The sequence below is a fragment of the Culicoides brevitarsis genome, chromosome 2 (genome assembly GCF_036172545.1).
Source record: "Culicoides brevitarsis isolate CSIRO-B50_1 chromosome 2, AGI_CSIRO_Cbre_v1, whole genome shotgun sequence".
Taxonomy (NCBI): domain Eukaryota; kingdom Metazoa; phylum Arthropoda; class Insecta; order Diptera; family Ceratopogonidae; genus Culicoides; species Culicoides brevitarsis.
Window position 1 is genome coordinate 38,096,982 of NC_087086.1, and position 23,216 is coordinate 38,120,197.

Genomic DNA, 23,216 nt, shown 5'->3' on the forward strand with positions numbered 1-23,216 from the left:
TATTAAATATTTTTTATTTAAATTTTTTTTTATATTTTTATTTTTTTTTTAATATTTTTTATATTTTTTTAAATATTTTTTTATTTATTTTATAAAATATTTTTAACCAAGAAAAAATTTCTAATTAATCCAAACCAAGCAAAAAAAAATTAATTAAGGGCCCAAAATTTTTTTAAATCCATCCCTGCTCAAAATCGATGTTCAAGATCTCTCTCTACGAGTCGTAAAAAAATCGTGGAGACAACGTGAGTGCGAATCAAGTTCAATTAACGCTTTATGCTAACAAATGTTTGCCCTGTCAAAACACATTAATTCAATTATTTACGATGATGGTCGGCAATACAGCCCCAAAAAATCATCATACCTCATATTTGTTTGCTAAACAATTAATAGAGACATTTATATAAAGCACCTCCGAGTCGTTTTTTGTGCGTCTCTCCAACATCCGTGCTTTATTATAATAAATAAAAATATTATAGACAAACTCACGTACGAACGCAAAAAAAAAAGAAGAGAGTAGACAAATTTTTTTTTTCGTACACACATGATTAATATTACAACGAAACGCACACATCATCATCATCATCGCCGCAGCACAGACATCGACAGACAAAATTCGACCATGGCAATGATAGAATTTTTTCATCTCTAAAATTTATGGCGACGAAATTCTTCAACAAGTTCCTTTAAACAAAAAAAAAAAATTATAAAATAATAATCGTGCCGAGATATTAATTTTTTTGTTGGTTGCGAGATTTTTTGACTCATCTCATTTTTATTTTTAGTGGTATTTTCTTATTGTTTCAACGACAGCAATTTTTATTTAGATATGAGGTGATCGCGGACCAAAGTTCAAGATTTCTTTTTAATTGTGGATATTTATTACTCAAGAGCAGGCGGAAGAAAGTGTCGTCTATTCGTGATAAGACCTTGTTGTCGATTTTATTGAAATTGTTTTTTTTTATTTTCTTTTATTTTATTAGAAAGTGTCAAAAAGTGCGTGGATAGAGAGATTTTTTGACACGTGTGACTTGTTTGTGGTTAATTTGTTGTTTGATTTCACATTTAAGGCTCGATTTTTTTATTTCTTCAATGATTTTTTTTTTAAAAATTAATTATTTAAAAATATTATAAAAAAATAAATTAAAAAATATTTAAAAAAAATTTTATAAAATCAAAATTAAATTATTTGAATTATATTGAAAGTAATTTTAATTTAAAAGGTAAAAAAGAAATTCCTTTTGAATTTTATTTTGTTTTGGAACAAAATATTGAAAAAAATTAAATACTTCGAAATTTCCTTATTTTAAGAAAAAATTCACAAAAATTGACAAAATGATAAGCTCTTTGTTTTAAAAATTATTTAAAAAAATCTTTTTTTTAATTTTTAATATTTTTAATATTTAATATAAAAAATTATTTTTTTACTAAATTTATCATTCAAAAAAGGTTTTTTTTGTTTTTCAATTATTTAAATTACGTTTTTGAATAATTGAATTTATGTTTAAATTATATAGGTTTGAAAATTTCCGTGATTTTAAAAATTTATAAAATTTGTTTTTTTTTTAATTTTTAAAAATTTTTTATCCCAATTTTTTTTTCAATTTTATATAAAAAATTAAAAATTTTAAAACTTTTTAATATTAAATTTAATAAATTTAATTTAAAAAAATTTTAATAAATTGTTTTAATTTAAAATTTTTTTTTAATTTTTTTTAATACAAAAAATTATAATTTTTTAAATCATAAAATTAGTTTTTTTTTAATTTTTTTATAATTTTATATTTATATTTTTTTTTTCAAGTTTAAATACATATGAATTAAAAAAAAATAAAAAAGATGAAATTTTTCTGCTTTAGAAAAAATTAATAGAAACTCATAAATTTATTTTTCAATTTAAAAATAAATAAATTCAAAACCTCTGAAATCACTTTAAATGAGTTACAAACGCAAATCAATCAAAAAAGTCATATCAGCAATTTTCCCACAGTTTTTTTAAAACTAAAATTACTACTTTGCGATAATAATAAATTACAACCAATTTTTATCGCAAAATACTAATTTTATTTTCCTAATTTCATGTTAAATTTTTTTTCTCGTTATTTTTTTTTAATTTTTTTCTCAACATATCACGAGACTAATCAGTCTCAGTCAAACTTAAATTCAGAAAAAACTCACGTAGGATAGAAAAAAAACATTTTAATTAATCTTATCAATTACAGCAAAAATTTGCTACTGCTGTCATTTTTTGGCGTGTCTCGTGAAGAAAAAAAACCTCAGATGAAAATTTCAATTACAAAAAAATGTTTGTTGTAATAAGCTGCTTATAATAAATAATTTTCATCATCAGTCACACTTTTCAAGTGATTTTTTCGTTGTACGCGTGCGTAATGCTCTCGTGCATACATTTTTCGTACAATAAAAATAAATAAATCTGTTGGACTGGTCAATGATCTGGTTAATGTTAATAATTATTATCATACACACAAACAAACATTTTTTTTCTCTGAACGTATTCGCAAAGAGACGCGTTGTTTATGCGATCGAGCTCTCGGGACAGGTTATCAGTGTGCGTCGCGCCGTACGTGGCTGTGCGGGACATAACTTGAATTATTTTGCCACTGTTGTTAGGCGTTTGTGTGTAAATCTAAATAAATTCAGTCGTCGCGTTGTTTTAGGATGGTGCGGGAAATTTTGATTTTTTTTTTAAATTTTAAAACCAATCGAAACATTTTTTAAAAAATAAAAAAATATTTAAAATAAAAATAAAATTGAAAAAAATTTTTTTTGAAGTAAAAAAAAATATAAAAAGATTTAAAAATAATTTTCTAAAAAAAAATTTTTTAAATTATTCCCTAATTTTTTTTTTAATTTTTAAAAAATTATTTAAAATTTTTTATAATTTTTTTTTCATTTAAAAAAATTTTTTTTTACAATTTTATTTTAATTTGTTTTTATTTTTTAAAAATATTTTAATATTATTAAAAAAAAATTATTAAAATAATTCGAGAAATTGAAGTATTTTAATTTTTTTGACATTTCCCGCAGCTTTTCAGAGAGAAAAAAGAATTTAATCGCGATTAGATATTGACTGTCAATTTACAGCGACACACAACTAATGATCGCGCAAGATCTAGATACGTTTTGAGGTCAGAACGCGATGACGACATGTGAACTTTGAAACGGCCCCTTTTTCTCGCACGATCCAGCCAGCGACTCCGACAACAGGTTTTGCGTTAAAAAATATGAAAAATGGTCTGTAATTTGAATATCGAAACCGCTCGTAGCGACGTTGTGCGATACTATGCCTCGACTTTGTCTTTTAATGGTAAACAGGTGTTTTTTCGAAAAAATCTCGCTCGCGGCAATTTTTTTTTTTAAATTAAAAAATAAAAATAATTTCAGGTCAATACTTACTGATACCACTGTCCGCATAAATTGGCGTTGGAAAGATTGTTGTCACAAATACTGCATAGCTAATGAAATATTTCAGTCGAAAATCCATCATCTAATGAAGTGATGACACGTCGTCTGAAAGAAAACAAGAAAAAAGGGACAAAAAATCAATAAACGTTACATGCGATTTTAGCGAAAGCAATAAAAATTCAAATTACGACGAGGGGGAGTCAAACTATTTTCTGCGAAAAACAGAAAAAAAACTAAAAATGGCAGAGCGAAGGGTAAGTTCCCTCGATTTGTCACACGCCATGAATCAAGTGCATCCGTTTCTCGTGAACATTAGTGAAGTTCTTGTAACGAGAAGAAGTCGTTGTCGTTGTAATATGAACATTAAATATGATAAATAGTTTCTTGTAAATGAATAATTCTGCATGGAAAATTTATTTATTTCTTCGACGAAAGGATGAGTTGGATTTTCCTCCCTCTCTTGAAAAGTTGCCCTGTTTTGCGTGTTTTGATGGAAATTGTAAAATATGGACATGATTTGTGAAATTTGCATTGTGAACATGCAAGAAAATGAGGAAGGAAGGCGATTTGAAGAGAGAGTCTTTTGTTTGCTTTTCATGAAGTTGATTTGAAATTATTCAAATTTGAGAGTTTCTTGAATAATGAAAGGAAGGAAAGATTTCAATGAAGTAAAATTTTGATATTTTAATTCAAATATTTTGTATATTTAAATTATTTTAATTTTTTTATATTTTTTAAAAATTTTTTATTTTATTTTTATTTAATTTATTTAATTTAAAAAATTAATTTTAAATTAAAATATTTTAAATAAAAATTTAATTATTAATGAAAATTTTTATTAATATATCTTGAATTTTATTTTTAAAAATTATTTGCATTTATTAATTAAATAAAAATAATTTTAAATATTTTTTAATTTTATTTTAAATAATTTTAATAATTCAAAAATTTTTAATAATATTTATAAAAAAATTTGAAACTTTTATTTGATTTTAAAATTATTAAAAAAAATTTTTAAAATTAAATTTAATAATTTATAATATTTATATTATAATATAATTTTTAAAATAAAAAATAATAATAAAAAAAAAAATCTAAAACTAATAATTTATAAATTTTATTAAAAAATTTTTGAAATTTTTAAAAAAATTATCTAAAGTATTTTAATTTTAAAGAACTTTCTAAAAGTAATTTGCATAATATAATTTTAAATAGAATTTAAAATTTATTTAAAAAAATAAAAATTTAACGTTCAATTTAAAAATTTTGATAAAATTTATTAATTTAATTCATTAAATTTAAAAAAAAAATAAAAATTTAACGATTTAATTTAAAAAAAATTTTAATATTTAAATTTAATAAATTTAATTTATAAATTATTTCAATATTTTATTTAATTAAATTTTTTTAAATTAAATTGTTAAATTTTTTATTTATTTTTTTTTTAATTTATCATAAATTTGCCTCAAAAATATTTTTTGAATATTTTATTAAAACTTTAAAAAAAAAAACAAAAAAAAAATCAAAGTGTCTCATTCCATTTTTTTTTTTGTAAATTTCCTCATACCTTCAAAAATCTCGAAAGAAGCCTTTCAAATCAATTCCAATCATAAAAAAGCTCTCAAATATTGACATTGCGGTTCATTTCATTATCAAATGACAAATAAAAAATAATTCCCTCGTTCGCAGTAATTTTCCACTTATCTCAATGTCTCTAACAAAAAGACGACAATCAATTGACAAAAAAAAATCTTTCCAATTACTGCGAGCCTCCTTATTGTCTCTGTCTCTTAATCAATGAATTTGTCTAGCAATTTTCGCTTTATTGACCATGAAAATCGAACTCTCGTAATAAACTCTTCATAAAAATCTTTTACATGAAATTCTGTAATAATAAAGATATTTCGCTCGACCGACGAAACAAGCAGCAGAAAAAGGAGGAGGAGGAGGCTTACAATGACAAAAATATTATTATCGTCGTGCACACATTCCATTTCTAGATTAATTTTATGGTTGCGATTTTATCTCAATCCGAATCTCGCAAAACAAACATTGCAGCAGTAGCAAAACGGAGAGAGAGCAAGAGAATTCTTTGCCATTCATTTATTTAAGGGGACATATTATTTATTTCCACTTCACTTAATTCAAGCTGTGTGCGTTGCTGCAATTGTTTCTTTTTCTGCAGCAGAATGGCAAAGGCATTCATAAGTTTTTGATGTAAATAAATTTTGATATTAAGACATTTTGCTCCGTTTCGCATTTATGGGAGAAAAATTCATTATGCAGGATTTATCGCCCTTCCGATGTGGGAGTTGCAACCTTTTGGAATGACAAGACGCAAGAAAACTGAAAACGAAAAAAGAATTTGTAATGCAAAAATTTAAACTTCCTCCTTTCCCTTTGTCATTGTTGTTGTTAGGTGACACACAAAACCTGCACTTGCTTGTCGTTTTGTCGTATCAAAATCAAGATTTTATTTTTTTTTCAGCTGTGTGGGTCTGAAACTATGGATAATAATTGTTTTGACGTAATAATTTGTTATGTTTGACTACTGCTGATTTTTTTTGCATTTGAGGATATGAATTAAAAATTTTGAATTAAAATTTTTTTGAAAAAAAAATTAAAAATTATTAAAAAATTAAAAAAAAAATTTATCTAATTAATTAATTAAAAATTTAAAATTAATTTTATTTATTTTTTTTTTATTAAAAATTAATTTAAATTTTAATTAAAAAAAAATTTAAAAAAATATTTTTATTAAAATAAATTTATTAAATATTTAATTAAAAAATAATTTAAATAAATAATTTTTTTAATTTAAATTAATTTTTATTTTTTGTGAAAATAAAAAAAATATTTAATTAATTCTCAATTATATGAAACTTAAAATTTCGTTTTACAAATTTTCGCTAAATTTAAAATGAAATTTATTAATTTTTTTATTTATTATTTTAAATTATTTCATATGTTAAAAAAAATGTTAAAAATAATTTTTTTTTATTAAATTATTAAAATTTAAAAAAAAATTAACATTTTATTAATAATTAATATTATGAAAAATTTTAATATTTTGAATTATTATTTTCATGGAATTATTTTTTTTTCGTTCAAAAAGTTTTTTTATTACAAAATTTATTTAAATTTTTTTTTTTAATTTTATTTTTTTTTTCAGATTTGAAATCGAAAACAATTATTTAAAAATTAATAAAAATAAAAACAAATTAAAAAGAATTATTTATAAATTAAATTAATTATTTTTTTTAATAAAAACTTTATCATGGAGCTTTCTCAATAATTAAAAAAAATAAGAATATCAAAAAATTTTTTTTTGTAAAAAATAAATTTGTTATTTTTAAAATAAAAATTAAACAAAAAAAATTATTGAAATCTAAAATTAATGAAAATTTGTATAAAAATTAGATAATTTTTAGTTGTTTTCGATTTAAAAATTATTTTCAATTAAATCGAAATATTTATAAATTAATTAAAAAAATTATCGAAAATCAATTAAAAAACATCAGCATGACAAAAAAATAAAATTATTCAAAAATTATTTTAAAGCGCCTTCAATTTGTAACATTTCACACTCCCTCATTTAAATTTGAGACCTACTTGATTGATTTTTACTGCAAAATTGTCAGCATTGAAACCTCATTCAATTCAAAAGCGAGGTAAGTAATTTTGCAGCAGCAGCAACAATTTCATGCCAGGTAAAGTGACAGCATGAAGGCTAATTGCAGGTGATTATGATAAATGACTCTAACGATCAACTACTTCCTTGAAACGCTTTCAAAGCTCTCTCGTTACTTTTTGTGGGTGTCAAAAAATCATGCGAACCCGAGGAAGAATTTCACTCGCGAGCGAAATATGCGCCAAATATTTCCGGCGGCAATAACAATAAAAAAAAAGTAGGAGGCGCCATGCATCACACATCCAGCAGCAAGTCGCGCACTCACACAAACGCACGAAAAGACGAAAAAAATAATGAAAAACTGGCATGTGATGTGATATCATTCATCCGATGGTGAATCTCGCATCATCAGAAAACTATCGCGCGCGTACAAGAGGATTTTTTTTTATTTCGGCGTAATATATTAATTTTACATCTGTCTGATATCGCTTACACAACCACGTCGCGCGCGCATCGATTCGCGATTTGTACGATGAGAAAATCGTTTGTCGAGCGTCGACGAGAAATACAAGCTGCCCATGTTTTCTTAGAAGCTGTTAAATGTCGTGTCTAGCTGCAAAAACAACCACAAACCGACTGCATATGTGAAGCAGTTATTACAATAATTAAAATTTTAATAATAAATTGCAGCGAAAAAATAATAACAATTCAGCCGAAGCAGTGAACTAGCATTAAAAGCATGATTATTTATGGACTGGGACATTAATAAGAGAATTTTACGTTATTTATGTGTGAGAGACGTCTTTTCGCAACGATGCATGGCTTTGTAATTGTTTGACTGAAGCAAGGTGAGATTTTTTTTCAGCATTGTTATAAAATGTATATTGAGGTTATCAGGGCAGGCAATTATCGTTTACGTTAGAATCGTCTCGAAAAGGTCGTAAAATTGTTTTTTTTCTTCTCACTTTAAAAAAAAAATTTTTAAAATATTATTTCAAGAATTTCTTACAAAAACAAAAAAAAATTTAAATTTTTTTTTTAAAAATTTTAAACTTTAAATTAATTTAATAATAATTTAAATTTTTTCAATTTTTTAAAAAAATTTAATTTTGAAAAATTTATTTTTAAATTTATTTATTTTTTCGTTAAAAAAATTATCAATTTTTGCTTCAAAAAATTTTTTTATTTAAATAAAAATATTTTTTATCAAAATTATTTATTTTATGACAAATTCTAGATTTTTTTTCAGTAATTAAAATAGATCCAAAATAATGTTTGAACATTTTTAGGATTAAAGCTTAAAAAAATTATTTAAAAAAAATATTTAACAATATATTTTTTTATGTAAAAACTCGAGTTTTTTTTTTAAAAAAAATAAAGATAAAAAAAAATTAAAAAAAATAAAAAAAATTTAAAAAATATTTTAATTAAAATTTTTTATATATTTTTTTATTAAAATTTTATTTCATTTTTTTTTAAATTTTATCAATAATAATAAAATTTATAATTTTTTTAAATAATTCATTTTGAATTAAAAATGAAAAAAAGTAACTTTAGCAAAATTTAAAAAAAAAAATTAAAATATTTTTTTTTTTTATGTTCAATAATTTCTTGTTTTAAAATTAAAAAATCAATGTAACTTAAATAATTTTTTTTTTTTATTTAAATTAAAAATTATTCTTATAAAATAAAGAAAAAAATTTTTCTTTTTTAATTAATTGATTAAAAAATCAAAATATAAAAATGTTTACTTATTTTTTTTTTATTTTAAATAAAAATTGTTTTATATGTTTTTTTAAACTTTTTTATTTATTTTTTAAATAAAAATTATTTTATATATTTTATTTAAAATTTTTAAAAAATTATTTTCTTTTGACTTAAAAATGAAAAAAAAAATAATTTTACCAAAAATATATTTTTTAAAAAATTTAATAATCAACTAATTTGCTCGAAAAAAAACCTGAAGGGACTAAAAAAACTTGCCAATTCATTAATATTTAATAATATTAATGACAAATCTCCTCCTCCTTTTTTTCTAATTTAAATACATTCAAATCCCCGCTATGGATGAAAAATTAACGCAAATTAAACCACAAATAGATTATGATCGATGAGTGCCTGTTATCGCTCTCCATTTATTTTATTAAAAATTTAACTCTTCAAAAATTATTCACTAAAAAATCTACACGTTTCTCACCAAAAAATCTTCTTTTTATTTTTTTTTTTTGTGTGTGAGAAAAAATATTTCTAGCATAAATTAAATCTTACAGCTGTCCGAAATTTTATTTTAATCATCCTTGTAAAAAATAAATGAGTAGTGTTATTTTTTTGTGTGTCAGAGAGAAAAAAAAATCCACACGCCAAAGAATTTTTTTCTGCGAAAATCGAGCAAACCACACAATTTTCCAATTAATTTCAAGATCATGTCATGGGCAATATTAAATTTCCATTGATGGCAAAGTTTTTTTCTTGGCGACGACTTTTATTTTCGTTTTGCGTTCTATGCCTCATCGGACGAGTCACGTGAAGCATTTTCAATTGATTTTTCGTGTGAATTCGAATTTTGGCAAGCAAAGCTGAATTTGCAGCTGAATGAATGAGAATTTCTTATGAGTCAAAGGGAAAAATTTTTGTGTGTGAGTGATTGCCAACTATTTGACTCATTTTCCATTCATTCATTCATTTTTTTGTTCGTACAAGACTTTGGGTTCCGGAATTACACAATATTATGAATGACATACGCGAATAATACAAACTCAGTTTGTGATAATAATTTTAATTATACCTAACTCGCGTCGTCGTCGTCGTCGTCGCAAATCATTCATAAACTCTAATCGACTACACATTTTTATTTAAAATAAAATTATGAATGAAACAAAAAAAAATTTCTTGATAGTTTCGCGGACAAGTTGCATCTCTCTCGCTCCATGAGATTCTACGAGACGAGAGGAGGAGAAGTGAAAATTAATTAAAATCAAATGTTATTTATTAAGATTTTTTTTTTGTTTTTTGTTGTTTTCTTATAAATAAATACGACTTTGATTGCAGGCGATCTCTCTCGTTCGCGCAATGAAAACCGAGACAGAGACGCGTCGTCGTTTCTGATAATTCTCGCAATTTTATTGTCGATGCCTCTGCTTTGTCGCTTGACATTCGACCTCAATATTTCATCCTCATGAGACAAAAAAAGTGATTAACTTGACATTTTTTGACAAGAAACTTGAATTAAATAAAAAAAACTTACATCCAGTCCAGTGCAATTGATTTTTGTTGAATTATTTCTACATTTGATGATTCAATAAAATTTCGTCGTAAATTTATCTCTCACTATTTTTTTTATTGCTACACATCACATAAATATAATCGTTTCTAATAAACTTTTTCCGCGTTGAGTTCTGTCAAAACTCATCCAATTTTTATTTATTTTATTTTTATTTAATTTTTTATTTAATTAAATATTTTTTTTTATTTTTCACAATTTTTTTTAATTAATTAATTATTTTATTTTATTTTTTATTATTTTTTCTTGGATAGGAAAAAATGTAAAAAATTTTTTTCTGTATAATAAAATTATTAAGAGACCGTCGGTCTTGTTGATGGTCACTCACTTGTACGTTTATTACTGTCTGTCTCTACTATACTACTACAAGACATGTTACGAATTTTTTTTTTGCTTTGAAATTATTTTTTAATTTTTTTTTCTTTTTACAAACTTGCTCAACTCTATTTTTATCTTTTTATCGCACAAGAAATTTTTTCTTCTGTTTATATTTTATACGAAAAAAAAATATATTAAAAATTCGCTCTCAATGATTTAAAAATATATATTTTAACACTTTTTTTCTTGATGTTGATGATGATGATTATTATTATTTTTGGATTTTTTCGTCCTTTATATTTTTTTAACTTGAATTTTTCTCGGTACTTCCTTGTATTTTTTTATGATTTTTGACCGATTTTCAGCGATTAAAACGAGAAAACAAGTAAAAATTAATCGGATAATTTTTTGATAATAATTAATTTTTAATAATTTTATTTTATTTATTATTATTATGAAATAACGGATAATACAATGACAATCATGATACAATTGACAACGCGTCACGAAACAAACTGAACAAGTGAACGATGATTCTATCAATATTAATATATGAAAAATAAATGTAAACATGTATGGAGGTATGGGACTATCGTAGAGAGTTTAGCTGTATGTGTTTCAGTTTCAGTACGAAATGCTCAGTTTTTGAGTGTATTGAAACGAACAGGACTTGCACTCTTGGCGCTCCGTGTGTGTCGTATAGCGATCGTAGATGAATCATTTTTGATTTTCTCTCAGAAAAATTGTGCACGTTCGTACGGGACGTTTAATTATTATCGTCTTCTGGTTCTGTGTGAGGAGCTACGTACGGGTAAAAACATATGATTTTGTATCTCTTTACTATTTTGCATATTATGAAATTCACGTTTGGTCAGAGAATTTGGTCTATAAGATGTGAATTAGCTATTGAAGTTAAGGATTTTGGAAAATAATTTGAAAAAAAGTGACTTGAATATTAAGTTTTCTATTATTAACTTCACTTTTTATAAATTAAAAAAATTAATTTAGAAGTTTTAAAATATTTTCATAAATTTCAAATTAAATTTTAAAAATTTTAAAAATATTTTCATAAACCTTAAATTAAATTTCTAAATTTTCTTACGTTTTTTATTATCATTTTTAGTGAAATTTAAAATTTTCGAAAATTTAATATAAAAGTTTCGTAATATTTTCACATCGAATTAAAATTTCAAAAATTTTAGTTAAAAATTAAATAATTAATTATAAATAAATTATTAAAATAATTTTAAAAAATAATTTTCCAAAAAAATTTGGGAAAAAATAATTATTAAAAATTATAGAGAATAAATTCTGTATGGAATTTTTTGAGCACGTAAATTAAAAATAATAATGTTCCAAGGCTTGTATGTTTGATTTAAGGTACCAAAAATTAGTTTGTTGCCTATCAATAATAAGGAAAATTTTTTCTCAATATTTTTTTGATAACTAAGGAGCAGATGATGAGCATAGTAATTTTTTAAGCACGTGAAAGTTGCATCAAATTTTATTGTTTAATTAATGAAACAAATCTTTAAAATTTATAAATCGACAAATTTAAAATTTTAAAGATTTGTGATTCATTTTCAGCTCCTGAAAAATAAAAAAAAATATTAATAATTCTAAAAATTTTTAAATGATAAAGAGAACTTACCTTTCCCTGTCCCTGAAAAGTAAAAAAAAAAATTGTTTTCTTACCAGATAATCCGAATTTCAACTCTTTATGAACTCTCTTGTTAATTCCAGTGGCGAATCATTCTTAAATTGTCTCTTCAATACACAAAACTCTCATAGAAACCCATACAGCTCTATCGATAGAAAAGTACCTGATCTTTCGTACTACTATCTAGCTTTTGTCTCATGTACGAACATGCACCTGTAGCGACAAGTGTTCATGTGTATGAGTTTTGTTACATTTTCTTAATGAATGAATGGACTTACCTGTTAAATGTTTCTCTCATTAATTGTTTTTGACTCCATACTGCAACATGATCTTGGCACGATCCTAATTGGAATTGGAAAATTGGATTCTTATGAAATTTTTTTTTTTTGAATTTGATGACATTCAAGGATTTCTGAAAAAAAATTTGAACTCGAAAAAATCATGTCACGTGTCAATGTATTCCCGAAATTTCCTGACGCCGCGAAAACCAAGGTCAGCTACTCGTCAATTACTGTCTCTTTATTAATTTTTGTTTTGTCCAACAGTTTTTTTTCGGAAATGATAGTCAATTGAGACGAGTAAGCAACTGTACTGTAATTCAATCTAAAATTTTGTGGCGGCTTCTTTTATTCGGTTTTTGTTGTTTTTGTGTGTTTCTTATTGCCGATCATAACAACATACCGTTCATTGGTCTTTTATTCCGTCGCATTGTTCGCTTCTATTCAGCGAGCGGAGCAAAGAAACCCTCCTGCTGATTAAGATGCATCTGAGATACGCACGTTTATTTGAATAACATTATTAATAATAAAATATTATATTTTTGCATTCGTTCGCTTCGTTTCGTCTTCATCATCAGCGGTGCGCGCAAGGCAAAAGACAAGAAGCAAAACGACGAATAAAAATTTAAACGAAAAACATAAAATAAAATAAATGCAAAAAAAAAATAAACTAAAATATGTCACGATTTTAATGTTCTCAACTGCTGCTACTGGAATTACACATCATCAACATCATCGACGAAGACGACGACGAGGCATGTGTGTGTTTGTGAGTGGATCCGATGGATGGCAAAACACACACAACACGCCAAAACTCGTTTAAACAATTATATGGATATTGGATATTCATAAAAAAATACAAGAAGAAAAAATAAGCAAAGTGTCTCTCACTCTTTCTTCGCCGCCCGTTCGCATGCCGTTGCGTCTTGTGTTATTTAATGATCGATTGATCGATCAAATTACAATCTTTTGTTGTTCTTTTATTGACCATCGATCCTTGTAACAACAATGCGTGCGTGCTTTATGTCGCGACGATGACGACGGTGCACTTTAACATTAAAAACAACATTTAATTTGAATGTAAAAGCCACCCACGCCGCTACATGACTAAATGGAAAAATAATAAAAAAAAAATGGGGAATGATGCAATTTATTTGCGATCGATCGAAAAAACACAAAAAGTAATAAAATTAGTCAATTATGTGCCTATTATCCCATAATTGTTGTCTTTAAAATGCAATAAAAATTGCATTGTATCAAAGTTTTTTTATGGCAATTTTATTGATATAAAATTTTATTATTATTTTTTGCTTTGTTTTGATGGGAAAATTTGCGATTAAACTGCTCGAGGTGTGATTAATTAAGAACTTTAATTTTTATTTATAAAAAAAAAATGTAGAAAATCTTTTTCTAATGTAAAAAGCAAAAAATTTCATGTATTTATTTACATTCTGAAAAATTTGGATTTTAATTTAAATAAAAAATTTATTTATCAAATTAAATTAAAACAAACTTAAATTAATTAAAATAAATAATTTTTAAAATTTTAATTTTTAAAAAAAAATAATAAAAATTATTTTAAAAATTTTAAGTTTTGTTACATTAATTAAAATTATTTATTTAATTATTTATTATTATGAATTAAATTAATTTAAGTTATTAATTAAAATTTTGAATGATTTTAATAAAATAAATAAATAAAAAATAAATAAATAAATAATAAATAAAAATAAAAAAAAGTTTAAAAAATCCCATGAAAAAATCTATCTTTTAAAATATTTTTTTTTAATTTTGATGTATTAATTTGCTTAATTTTAACATCTGTAACGAAAATTTGAATTGTCGAAAATATAAAATTATTAAAATTTTATTAAAAAATATAAAGAAAATTTTTATATGAAAATATTATATTTTTGTTTATTATTTATAATGTTATGATTAATTTTGTAAAATATTTAATTTAAATTTAAAACTAAAAATTTTTGAAAAAATGAAATTGAAAATTAAAATTAATTCAAATTTAATTAATTTAATAAATAAAAAAAATTAAATAAAACAAATTTTAAAAATTACAATTTTAAAAAAACAATTTTTAAAATTACACTTAATAAAAATTTAAATTTTTCACTTAAATTAATTTAATAAATCGAAAAAAAATTAAGTTATATGTATTTCATAAAATTTAATAATATATAAAAAATAAAAAAAAAATAAAATTAATTAGAAAGTTCTAAGAAAATTAAATTTAATAAAATAAAAAAAATATTTAAAAATTTTATGTATAATTTTAAATAATTTTTTATTTAATTTTTTTTAATATCGAAATATGAGTAAAACTTTTTTAATTTTTTTTTTACTTATTTATTTTAATTATTTTTTAAACATTTACAATTTTTTTTAAAAAAAGAACTTAAAAATATTTTTTTCCGAAATGTGTTAAGTAAAAAAAATATTTAATCACTGTTTACTGTTTAGTTACATTATGACGCTTCATGACGCACTTAACTATCAAAACATCTGCATTTCACCGTTTAATGTTTAACATTTAATCCAGTCGAACATATATCGACTCGCACAAGCAGCGATAAGAAAGACAAACAGACGTACATCGTGTGACGTAACAACTCAGTTTCAGCTGCACCGAACGTGCATTTCTATTATCTAACTGACGACGACGACGATCGTTACTCACCCCAAAGGAATTTCCTCTTTCCGCGCGCCATATCTCCAAGCGAAATATGTCAATTTCTCGTTGCCCTCGTCACTTTATTATGATTTAATATTATAATGAATCGGTTATCACTTTGTCAATAATAAAAAAGTGATACGTGCATGTTTATCAAAATAATAATCATCATCATTATAATATCACAATTTTTCGCCGGAAAGGTCTTTGCGACAGCGAACACATGTTTAGACATGCTCAAAGTGTGACATGACGTCAAAAGTAATCAAAACAGAAATGTTGTTAATTGATAAAGTGACTCCACGGAAAAACGAGTCGATTCGCTGTCAAGATGAGAAGGAAAGGATTTGGATCCTAATCAAACAATTTCGTAAGAGGGAAATTTTCTGTGTGGGATGCGAAATACATCTCGAGTTACAAAAAAAAGGAATATGGCTTACTCAATCATTTTGCTTGTGATTTATAGCAAAAAAGCACGTTCTGAATTAGTTGGAAATTTTTTGCATTGAATTAACTTTGCTTGACTTATAGGTCATAAAACGCCTACACTGCGATTCTAATGCAACTTTTTTCTTTCAATTGCAATTGAAATGACTTGTATGGTTTATTATTAGTCATTCGATGATTTCTTGCTGTTTTGAAAGCTTTTTTCTTTCTGTGTGATAATTAGTAAAATTGTACAAAAAAATTTATAACAAGATTTTTTTTAGATTTTCTTGATTTTTATCAAAAATTGGTTGTTAATTCGATTTGAACATAAATTTAATGATTTTTATGCATTTTGAAAGAAAAATGTATCTTATTGTACTTGAAGTGTCTATACATAAAAGTTAAAAAAATAAAAATAAAATAAAATAAAATAAAATAAAATTAAAAAAAAAATTAATTTAAAAATTTTAAAAATTAAAAATAAAAATTTAAATAAAAAATAAAAATAAAAATAAAAATAAAAATAAAAATAAAAATAAAAATAAAAATAAAAATAAAAATAAAAATAAAAATAAAAATAAAAATAAAAATAAAAATAAAAATAAAAATAAAAATAAAAATAAAAATAAAAATAAAAATAAAAATAAAAATAAAAATAAAAATAAAAATAAAAATAAAAATAAAAATAAAAATAAAAATAAAAATAAAAATAAAAATAAAAATAAAAATAAAAATAAAAATAAAAATAAAAATAAAAATAAAAATAAAAATAAAAATAAAAATAAAAATAAAAATAAAAATAAAAATAAAAATAAAAATAAAAAAATAAAAATAAAAATAAAAATAAAAATAAAAATAAAAAAAAAAATAAAAATAAAAATAAAAATAAAAATAAAAATAAAAATAAAAATAAAAATAAAAATAAAAATAAAAATCAAAATAAAAATAAAAATAAAAATAAAAATAAAAATAAAAATAAAAATAAAAATAAAAAAAAATAAAATAAAAATAAAAATAAAAATAAAAATAAAAATAAAAACAAAAATAAAATAAAAATAAAAAAATAAAAATAAATAAATAATTTTTTAAAAATAAAAAAACAAAAAAAAAAAATAAAATTAAAAAAATTTTTTAAAAATAAAATAAAATAAATTAATTTAAATTTAATAAAAATAAATAAAATAAAAAAAACTTTTGTTTAATTTTTTAAAAAAAAAACAATAAAATAATAAAAAAAAAAAAATTAAAAAAATTATTTAAAAAAAATAAAATAAAATCAATAAAAAATTACTTACCAAAAATTATGAAAAGCGCTCACGTATCGTTCTAAAAAAGTTTCAAATTCAAACATATTTTTTTACATTAATTCAACATGTCAATATAATTTCTAAATAATACTTTACAAACGCTGAAAGAAATTGCAATTTTGTCTATTAAAATTTATTTATTTACAATATTTCTTCTCTCGTACATGAATCGCAGAACGAATGTTTATAATAAAACTGTCCTTTCAATAGATGTGTCACTTTTTGCAATTTATTTCATTCAACATATAAATAATAATAAACTGTAAGGAAAATTTCTGCCCGATACTACAACTACAAGAATAAACATAAAATTGGGGCAATAAATCACATTTTATTGTCAATTTCTTTCATTCACTGCCTATTTTCCTCCGACAAGCATAAACTATTAAAATTTAGTTTGTTTATGTTCAACGCAAGAAAAAAAAACTTGAGAAAATTGACAAGAAGCAACTTGGAGCGGATAACAAAAGACAGAGCACTTAAAAACTGGACTTTGTCGCAGACGGCTTCTAGACCTTCAAAAATTATTAATTTACGCCTTTTCTCGAGCATAAATGGCGAAGGCCAATAAATCATGACGCTCGAAAAAATTTTCATTGCCAAGTTTTGACTGCGTTCTGCGGAGAAAATGACAAGGCGTCTCCCTTCGTTATCGCTGATTTCAATCTGAAAGCATTTCCTGTTGCACGTTTTTGCTGCTGTTTTCACAAAATATTTGAACTTCTTTGGAACGACGAACAGCAAAACATCAACTCGCATTTCTCGAATGTTTTTAATTTTTTTTCCGATGAAATTTTCAGCCATTTATGGTCAACGTTGCTGCTGCTGCACTTGTGATGCAATTGTCGTCGAGAAATGAGGAAAAATTAATGCAATGCATGGCACGCTTTCATGTTGATAAATCAGATCACATTAAACGACGATGATGACGGCAAAAAGTATTTAAACTTGTTTCACGTGCATTTCATTAAAAAATTAAATGTAAAAATGCGGTGTTACTACTGTGCGAATGTATGCCGGTTGTGTGCAAAAAAAATAAATAAATAAAAAATCAAACTGCAGAAACATGATATTGATGATACATTTATGATAAAATAATAAATAAATACGTTTTGTTGATGATTTTTATCTTGATGTGATTTTTTTTCGTGTGTGTTGAACGTTTGAACACTTCGATTGGGATGCATGTCATGTTTTCGCGTTTAAGAGCCGTTTATGGAAAGCGCCACGTTCGAACTTGAAAAGAGTTTTTTTTTTCGGTAGTTCGATGGTCATTAACGGTTTATCTAATACTAAAGTGATAAAAAAAAATTAAAAATTTTAATTAAAAAATAAAATGAAATAAAACTAAAATTAGAAAAAATTAACTTTAATAATAATTTTAATAAATTAATTAATTTAATTAAAAACATTTAAAAATTAAATTTTTTTAATTAAATTATTTTAAAAAATTAAATTTAATTTTTTTTAAATTTTTTTAAAATTAATTTTAATTTAATTTAAATTAAAATAAATTTTAATTAATTTATTTTATAAAAAAAAATTTTTATTTATTTAAAATAAAATTAATTTTAAAATTTTTTAATTGAAATTATTTTATAAAAATTAATTTTTTAAAATTTAATTTTAAAAAATTTTCTGTTCATTTTAAAAAAATAATTAGTTAATTAATTAAAATAAATTATTTTATTTATTTGATTATTTTTTTTTTTATTTTATTAATTAAATTTATGAATGATTTTTAAGAAGAAAAAATTTTTTTAAAAAATCTAACTAAAAAAATTTTTTTAATTTATTTAATTTGCCTATTTTTAACATCTGTAACGTAAAATCCAATCGTCGAAAATTTATAAAATTATTTAAATTTTATTAAAAAAATATTAAGCAAAATTTTATTAAGAAATATTTTAATTTTTTAAAATATTTAATTTAAATTTAAAACTAAAAAATTTTTTTAAATTTAAATTGAAAGTTAAAATTATTAAATATTTTACATTTTTATACTCCTCAAACACATTTTAAAGAAAAAAGGACATAAAATTGTAAAAAATATAAAAAAATTTTCTAAATTGCATGAAAAAAGATGTTGATCATGCTTCGATGCATGCTCCGAAACTCGTTCGACCTCCTTCGCAACAAAACGGCCTTTGGTGTCACTCTGTCTCACAAACAGAAAAATTATCATAAATTGACAGTTGCTCCATAAAGTCTGTGATCGATCGATGCGATCCACAACGACATTTAAAACTGGCACATGAATCACCATCAGCAACCAGAATTAATTAAAAAATATCGCTTAACCTCAAATAAACGAAAAAAACACAAACAAAAAAACGATAAGTAATGTCAAGTTAGCAACAAAACACGAAAAATTAAATAAAATAAAAAGAAGGAACGAAAAACAATGCAAAACATAACATAATGATGCCATTCATTTTGTAATTGATTCGCATGTGTAGCGTGTTCGTTTGTCTATTCAAATGCGAGTAAAGAGAGTTTAGAATTAACAGCGATAAATAAATAAAAATAAAATTTAAACAAAAGAGTCACGTTTTCCAACATATTCGTCGATGTCGACGATGTCACAAAAGTCCCTCTTATATAAATTATAAATTATGTAAAAAAAAAGTGTCTGAAACCCATCATCATAGTCTATAATTGTTCGTTCGTAGCGATGTTGTGTCTCGAACAAATAAAACCGACGATTGTTCATAACAAACATAAATTTCGCGAAAAAAAAATTGTTAGACGAAACAAACTTATGCTAATACAAAACGACTAATGACTCATAACTCACAGCGAATAATTGGTGCCCGCGACTCAAGTTTCCGTGCGTGTCAACTCTTGCTCACCATTTTGAAGAAATAATCAAATTTTGAGAAAAAAAAAACAATAATGAAAAAAAAATTAATTCACATCACAACTTTTTTCTTGTATGTTCCAGTTCAGGACTGATAATAATAAAAAGATCAGTGACCCCTATTTGTTACTTTATGTGCGAAGTAAGAGCTGCAGAACAAAAACAACACAAAAACACTCGACATTGAACATTTATAATTGAATTGAAATTTAATGAAAGCACAAAAGAACAACAAAAAAAAGTAATCAGAGGAGAAGTCACTCATCATCATCATTACTTACGCCGGACGACGAGAGTGATCGATGCAATAAATAAATGAATTGATTCTTGACGAGTTTTTTTTTTTAATTTTTTTTTTGTTCTTGTAAAATAAAAATAATTATTATTAAAAAATTCTTTATTGATATTTTGTTGCAGAGGTTTATTATTATTATTTTAAAAAGTTGTTGTTGTTGTATTTAATTGTGTGGAAAATGTATTAACTTACGACGACGACGAAGAGAAGAGCAGATGGTCGAGAATGTTATTTTTTGCTTGTATAAATTGAATCAAAACAAAAAAATTGGAATTGGAAATGAATTGTAAGAACATCATCTCTCATCTCATATATTTATTTATAATGATGATTGTAATTAAAAATGAAGAGGAATGTGGTACTTTGTCAGAGCAAAGTAACTGAGCAAAAATATGACATGAATGAAAGAATAAGAAGAACAAACACATCCGGAAATTCCTTGCATGATATTAAAGTTTTCTTGGAAAAGGTGTGTGATAAGAAATTTTAATGATTTTTCTTTTAGAATTGATTCTTACTTGATAAAATAATATTTAAAAAAGCAAAATTTTCATTATTGTATTTTTTTAACATTTTTTCTAAGTTAAGATAAATAAGTTGAATTAGCTAAAATGCAATTTCCAAATTTTGTAAGAAAAAAATTAATTTACATTTAGGGTGTTCCAAAACCGGTTTCTGTTTCGCGTTTCATGTTTGAAAAAAAATCCATGGGGGATGGGGGATATAGAAATTTTATATAGATTTTCGTTTTAAGTTCTATTTACTATTTAGTTCAATTTTGAGTTATTTTCTATGATATTATTATAAAATTAGCGTTTTGACATAATTTTTCCTTTCCAAATATTATTTTGAAAAATTTTTCTAAAAAAATAGTTTTCAAATTTTTGATTGTTAAGCAAACCCCATGTAAGTTTATAATAAAAAAATAAGGTAATTTGATCAATTCAATAGAAGTATTCTTAACGCCTTTCCGTTAAAGTTTCCTTCTTTTACAAACCCTCGTTCCATTCTATTGTAAATTGTACTTTTTTCTAAGTTGGATAAAATAACTTTTTTTACTGATCTTTGGTTCTTGTTTGAATTTTTTGTTGTTTACTCGTCCTTTATGATGTTTCTAATTATATAAAAAGGGTCTAATAAGTTTTAGATTGCTGATGCTCAAGTGGTTTTATCGATGCTGAGCGGGACAAATAATTAGTTCATCCTTTATAAGTGGAAGGTTTTCGCTTAAGTAGCTCGGAGATGTATGTAATTCTGATATTTGGCTTTCGCATTTCGTATTCATCATCTCGTTATGATTGGATGGTATACATTGGATGCCATTCACAACTGCAAGGAGTCTCTAATTCCAATCATTTTCTGATATCGCAACCTGAAACAAAATTTTATTATTTATTAGTTCTAATTATAAATTATCAAAATTTTAATTCTAAAAATTGATTCGTCTCAAATATTTTATTCCTACAAATAAATTGATCAATAATAAAAAAAATTATTAAAAATCCTGAATTTTATTAAAATTTAACAAACTTATTCTTTAATATGAAAATTTTTTTCTAAAAGAAAAATTTTTAAGAGATATTTTGATTTTTTGATCAATTTTGAAAAATTTTATATATTAAAAATAATAAATATTTTTTTTTTGAAATTGAAAATTAAAAATTTGAGAAAAATATTGATTAATTAATATTAATTAAAAAATTTCTCTCAACCGCCTTCCCTGAGTTTTTTCATATGACTACGGCACTGCTTTAAATTCATCTTTTAATTTAAAAATATTTTTTTTTACAAAAATTGAAAACTTTTATATTGAAATTTTTTCTGTAAAATAAAAAAATCTATAAATCAATCAAACACGATCTTTAATTGTTCATTCATCCTCCCACAAAATGTCTGAAAAATTGCATAAAAATTCTCGTACTTACCCAAACTTGGAAAAATTGTAACAACTTCCTCTTCTATAAATAATTTAAAAAAAAATCATCACAAAATCCGCACTAATTGTATCTCATTTGTTTGTTTTTTTCTGGTAATTAAATAAAAATACACGTAAAGCCATTGGTAACAATTAATATGGAAATAAATTGTATTTACATGTAAAATTGGAATAAAATTAACTCTTTTTTTATTGGCGTTATTTATAGTTGTGCAAACATCAACAAACAAATAAAAAAAAAGAGTTAAAAGGAATCAAATCAATTAATATTCATACGCGTTAGTTTCTTTATCTCGCAATCCGTCTAAAAAGACATCAAAGTTGATTAGAGATTAGAATAAATTTGTGCGTGTTTCCCGCATCCCCTTGACAAATAGCGCGATGAATATGCATTTAAAGTGCATTCCAAGCGAAAATTCGCTCTAATCCGCTACAAAGTAAAATCCACTTACGACATGCCTCGATGACCTTCTTGGATTTTTTTATTTGTTTTTGCTCAAAGTTGCTTTTTAATAGTGACGCGTGTCCATTTGTCATTAAATTAAAAGTTAAATTGATCTTGTTTTAATTGCTGCGCTCTTGCATTCATTATTTTTTATTGCTATTTTAGACTTAATTTTACATTTATCAATCAACGGGCAAAAAGAAACCAATTAATACTCGCGTCAAGTCGTTCGAAGAGAAAAAACCCCTCGAAATAAATCATGAATTTTACGAGTAAAGTCTCTTTTGTCTCACATGCAAATTCCCATAATTGGCATCCATTAATTTGAAATCGATATTTTCCGTGCCCGTGTTTAACTTTTACAAATTTATGATTAATTGTTCTCTTGTTAAGTTTTTTTTTTCGAAAAAAACAAAAAAAAAATGCAATTTTCTTCTTCGTCGTCTGCTTTTATGGCACAAAAACACATTCGCCTTTTACGTCGCGAGTCGAAGTAATGTAAATTAATTATTATTTTAGTTTGCTAATCCAAACAGATTAAAAACAATGTTAATTTTTAATAGAGATGCAATGCACAACTCACTCGCAGAACAATTAATTAGCATTACATTACACATATTTTACGTGTAAACGATTTGCACACGCGTTTCTCGGGCTGTGTAAAT

At 23.5% G+C, this 23,216-nt stretch overlaps 1 protein-coding gene across 1 annotated transcript in view; it reads right to left on the reverse strand.

The window, feature by feature from the left end:
• Window positions 1-11,088, reverse strand: part of LOC134830569 (BMP-binding endothelial regulator protein-like) — a 32,908-nt gene extending 21,820 nt beyond the window's left edge. The window contains exons 1-2 of the mRNA XM_063844095.1: window positions 10,302-11,088; window positions 3,418-3,531 (exon numbers count right to left, since the gene is read on the reverse strand). Coding sequence (XP_063700165.1) covers window positions 3,418-3,508 — 91 coding nt within the window. The 5' untranslated portion in view covers window positions 3,509-3,531; window positions 10,302-11,088. The remainder of the gene's footprint in view (window positions 1-3,417; window positions 3,532-10,301) is intronic.
• Between the last annotated feature and the right edge of the window lie 12,128 nt (window positions 11,089-23,216).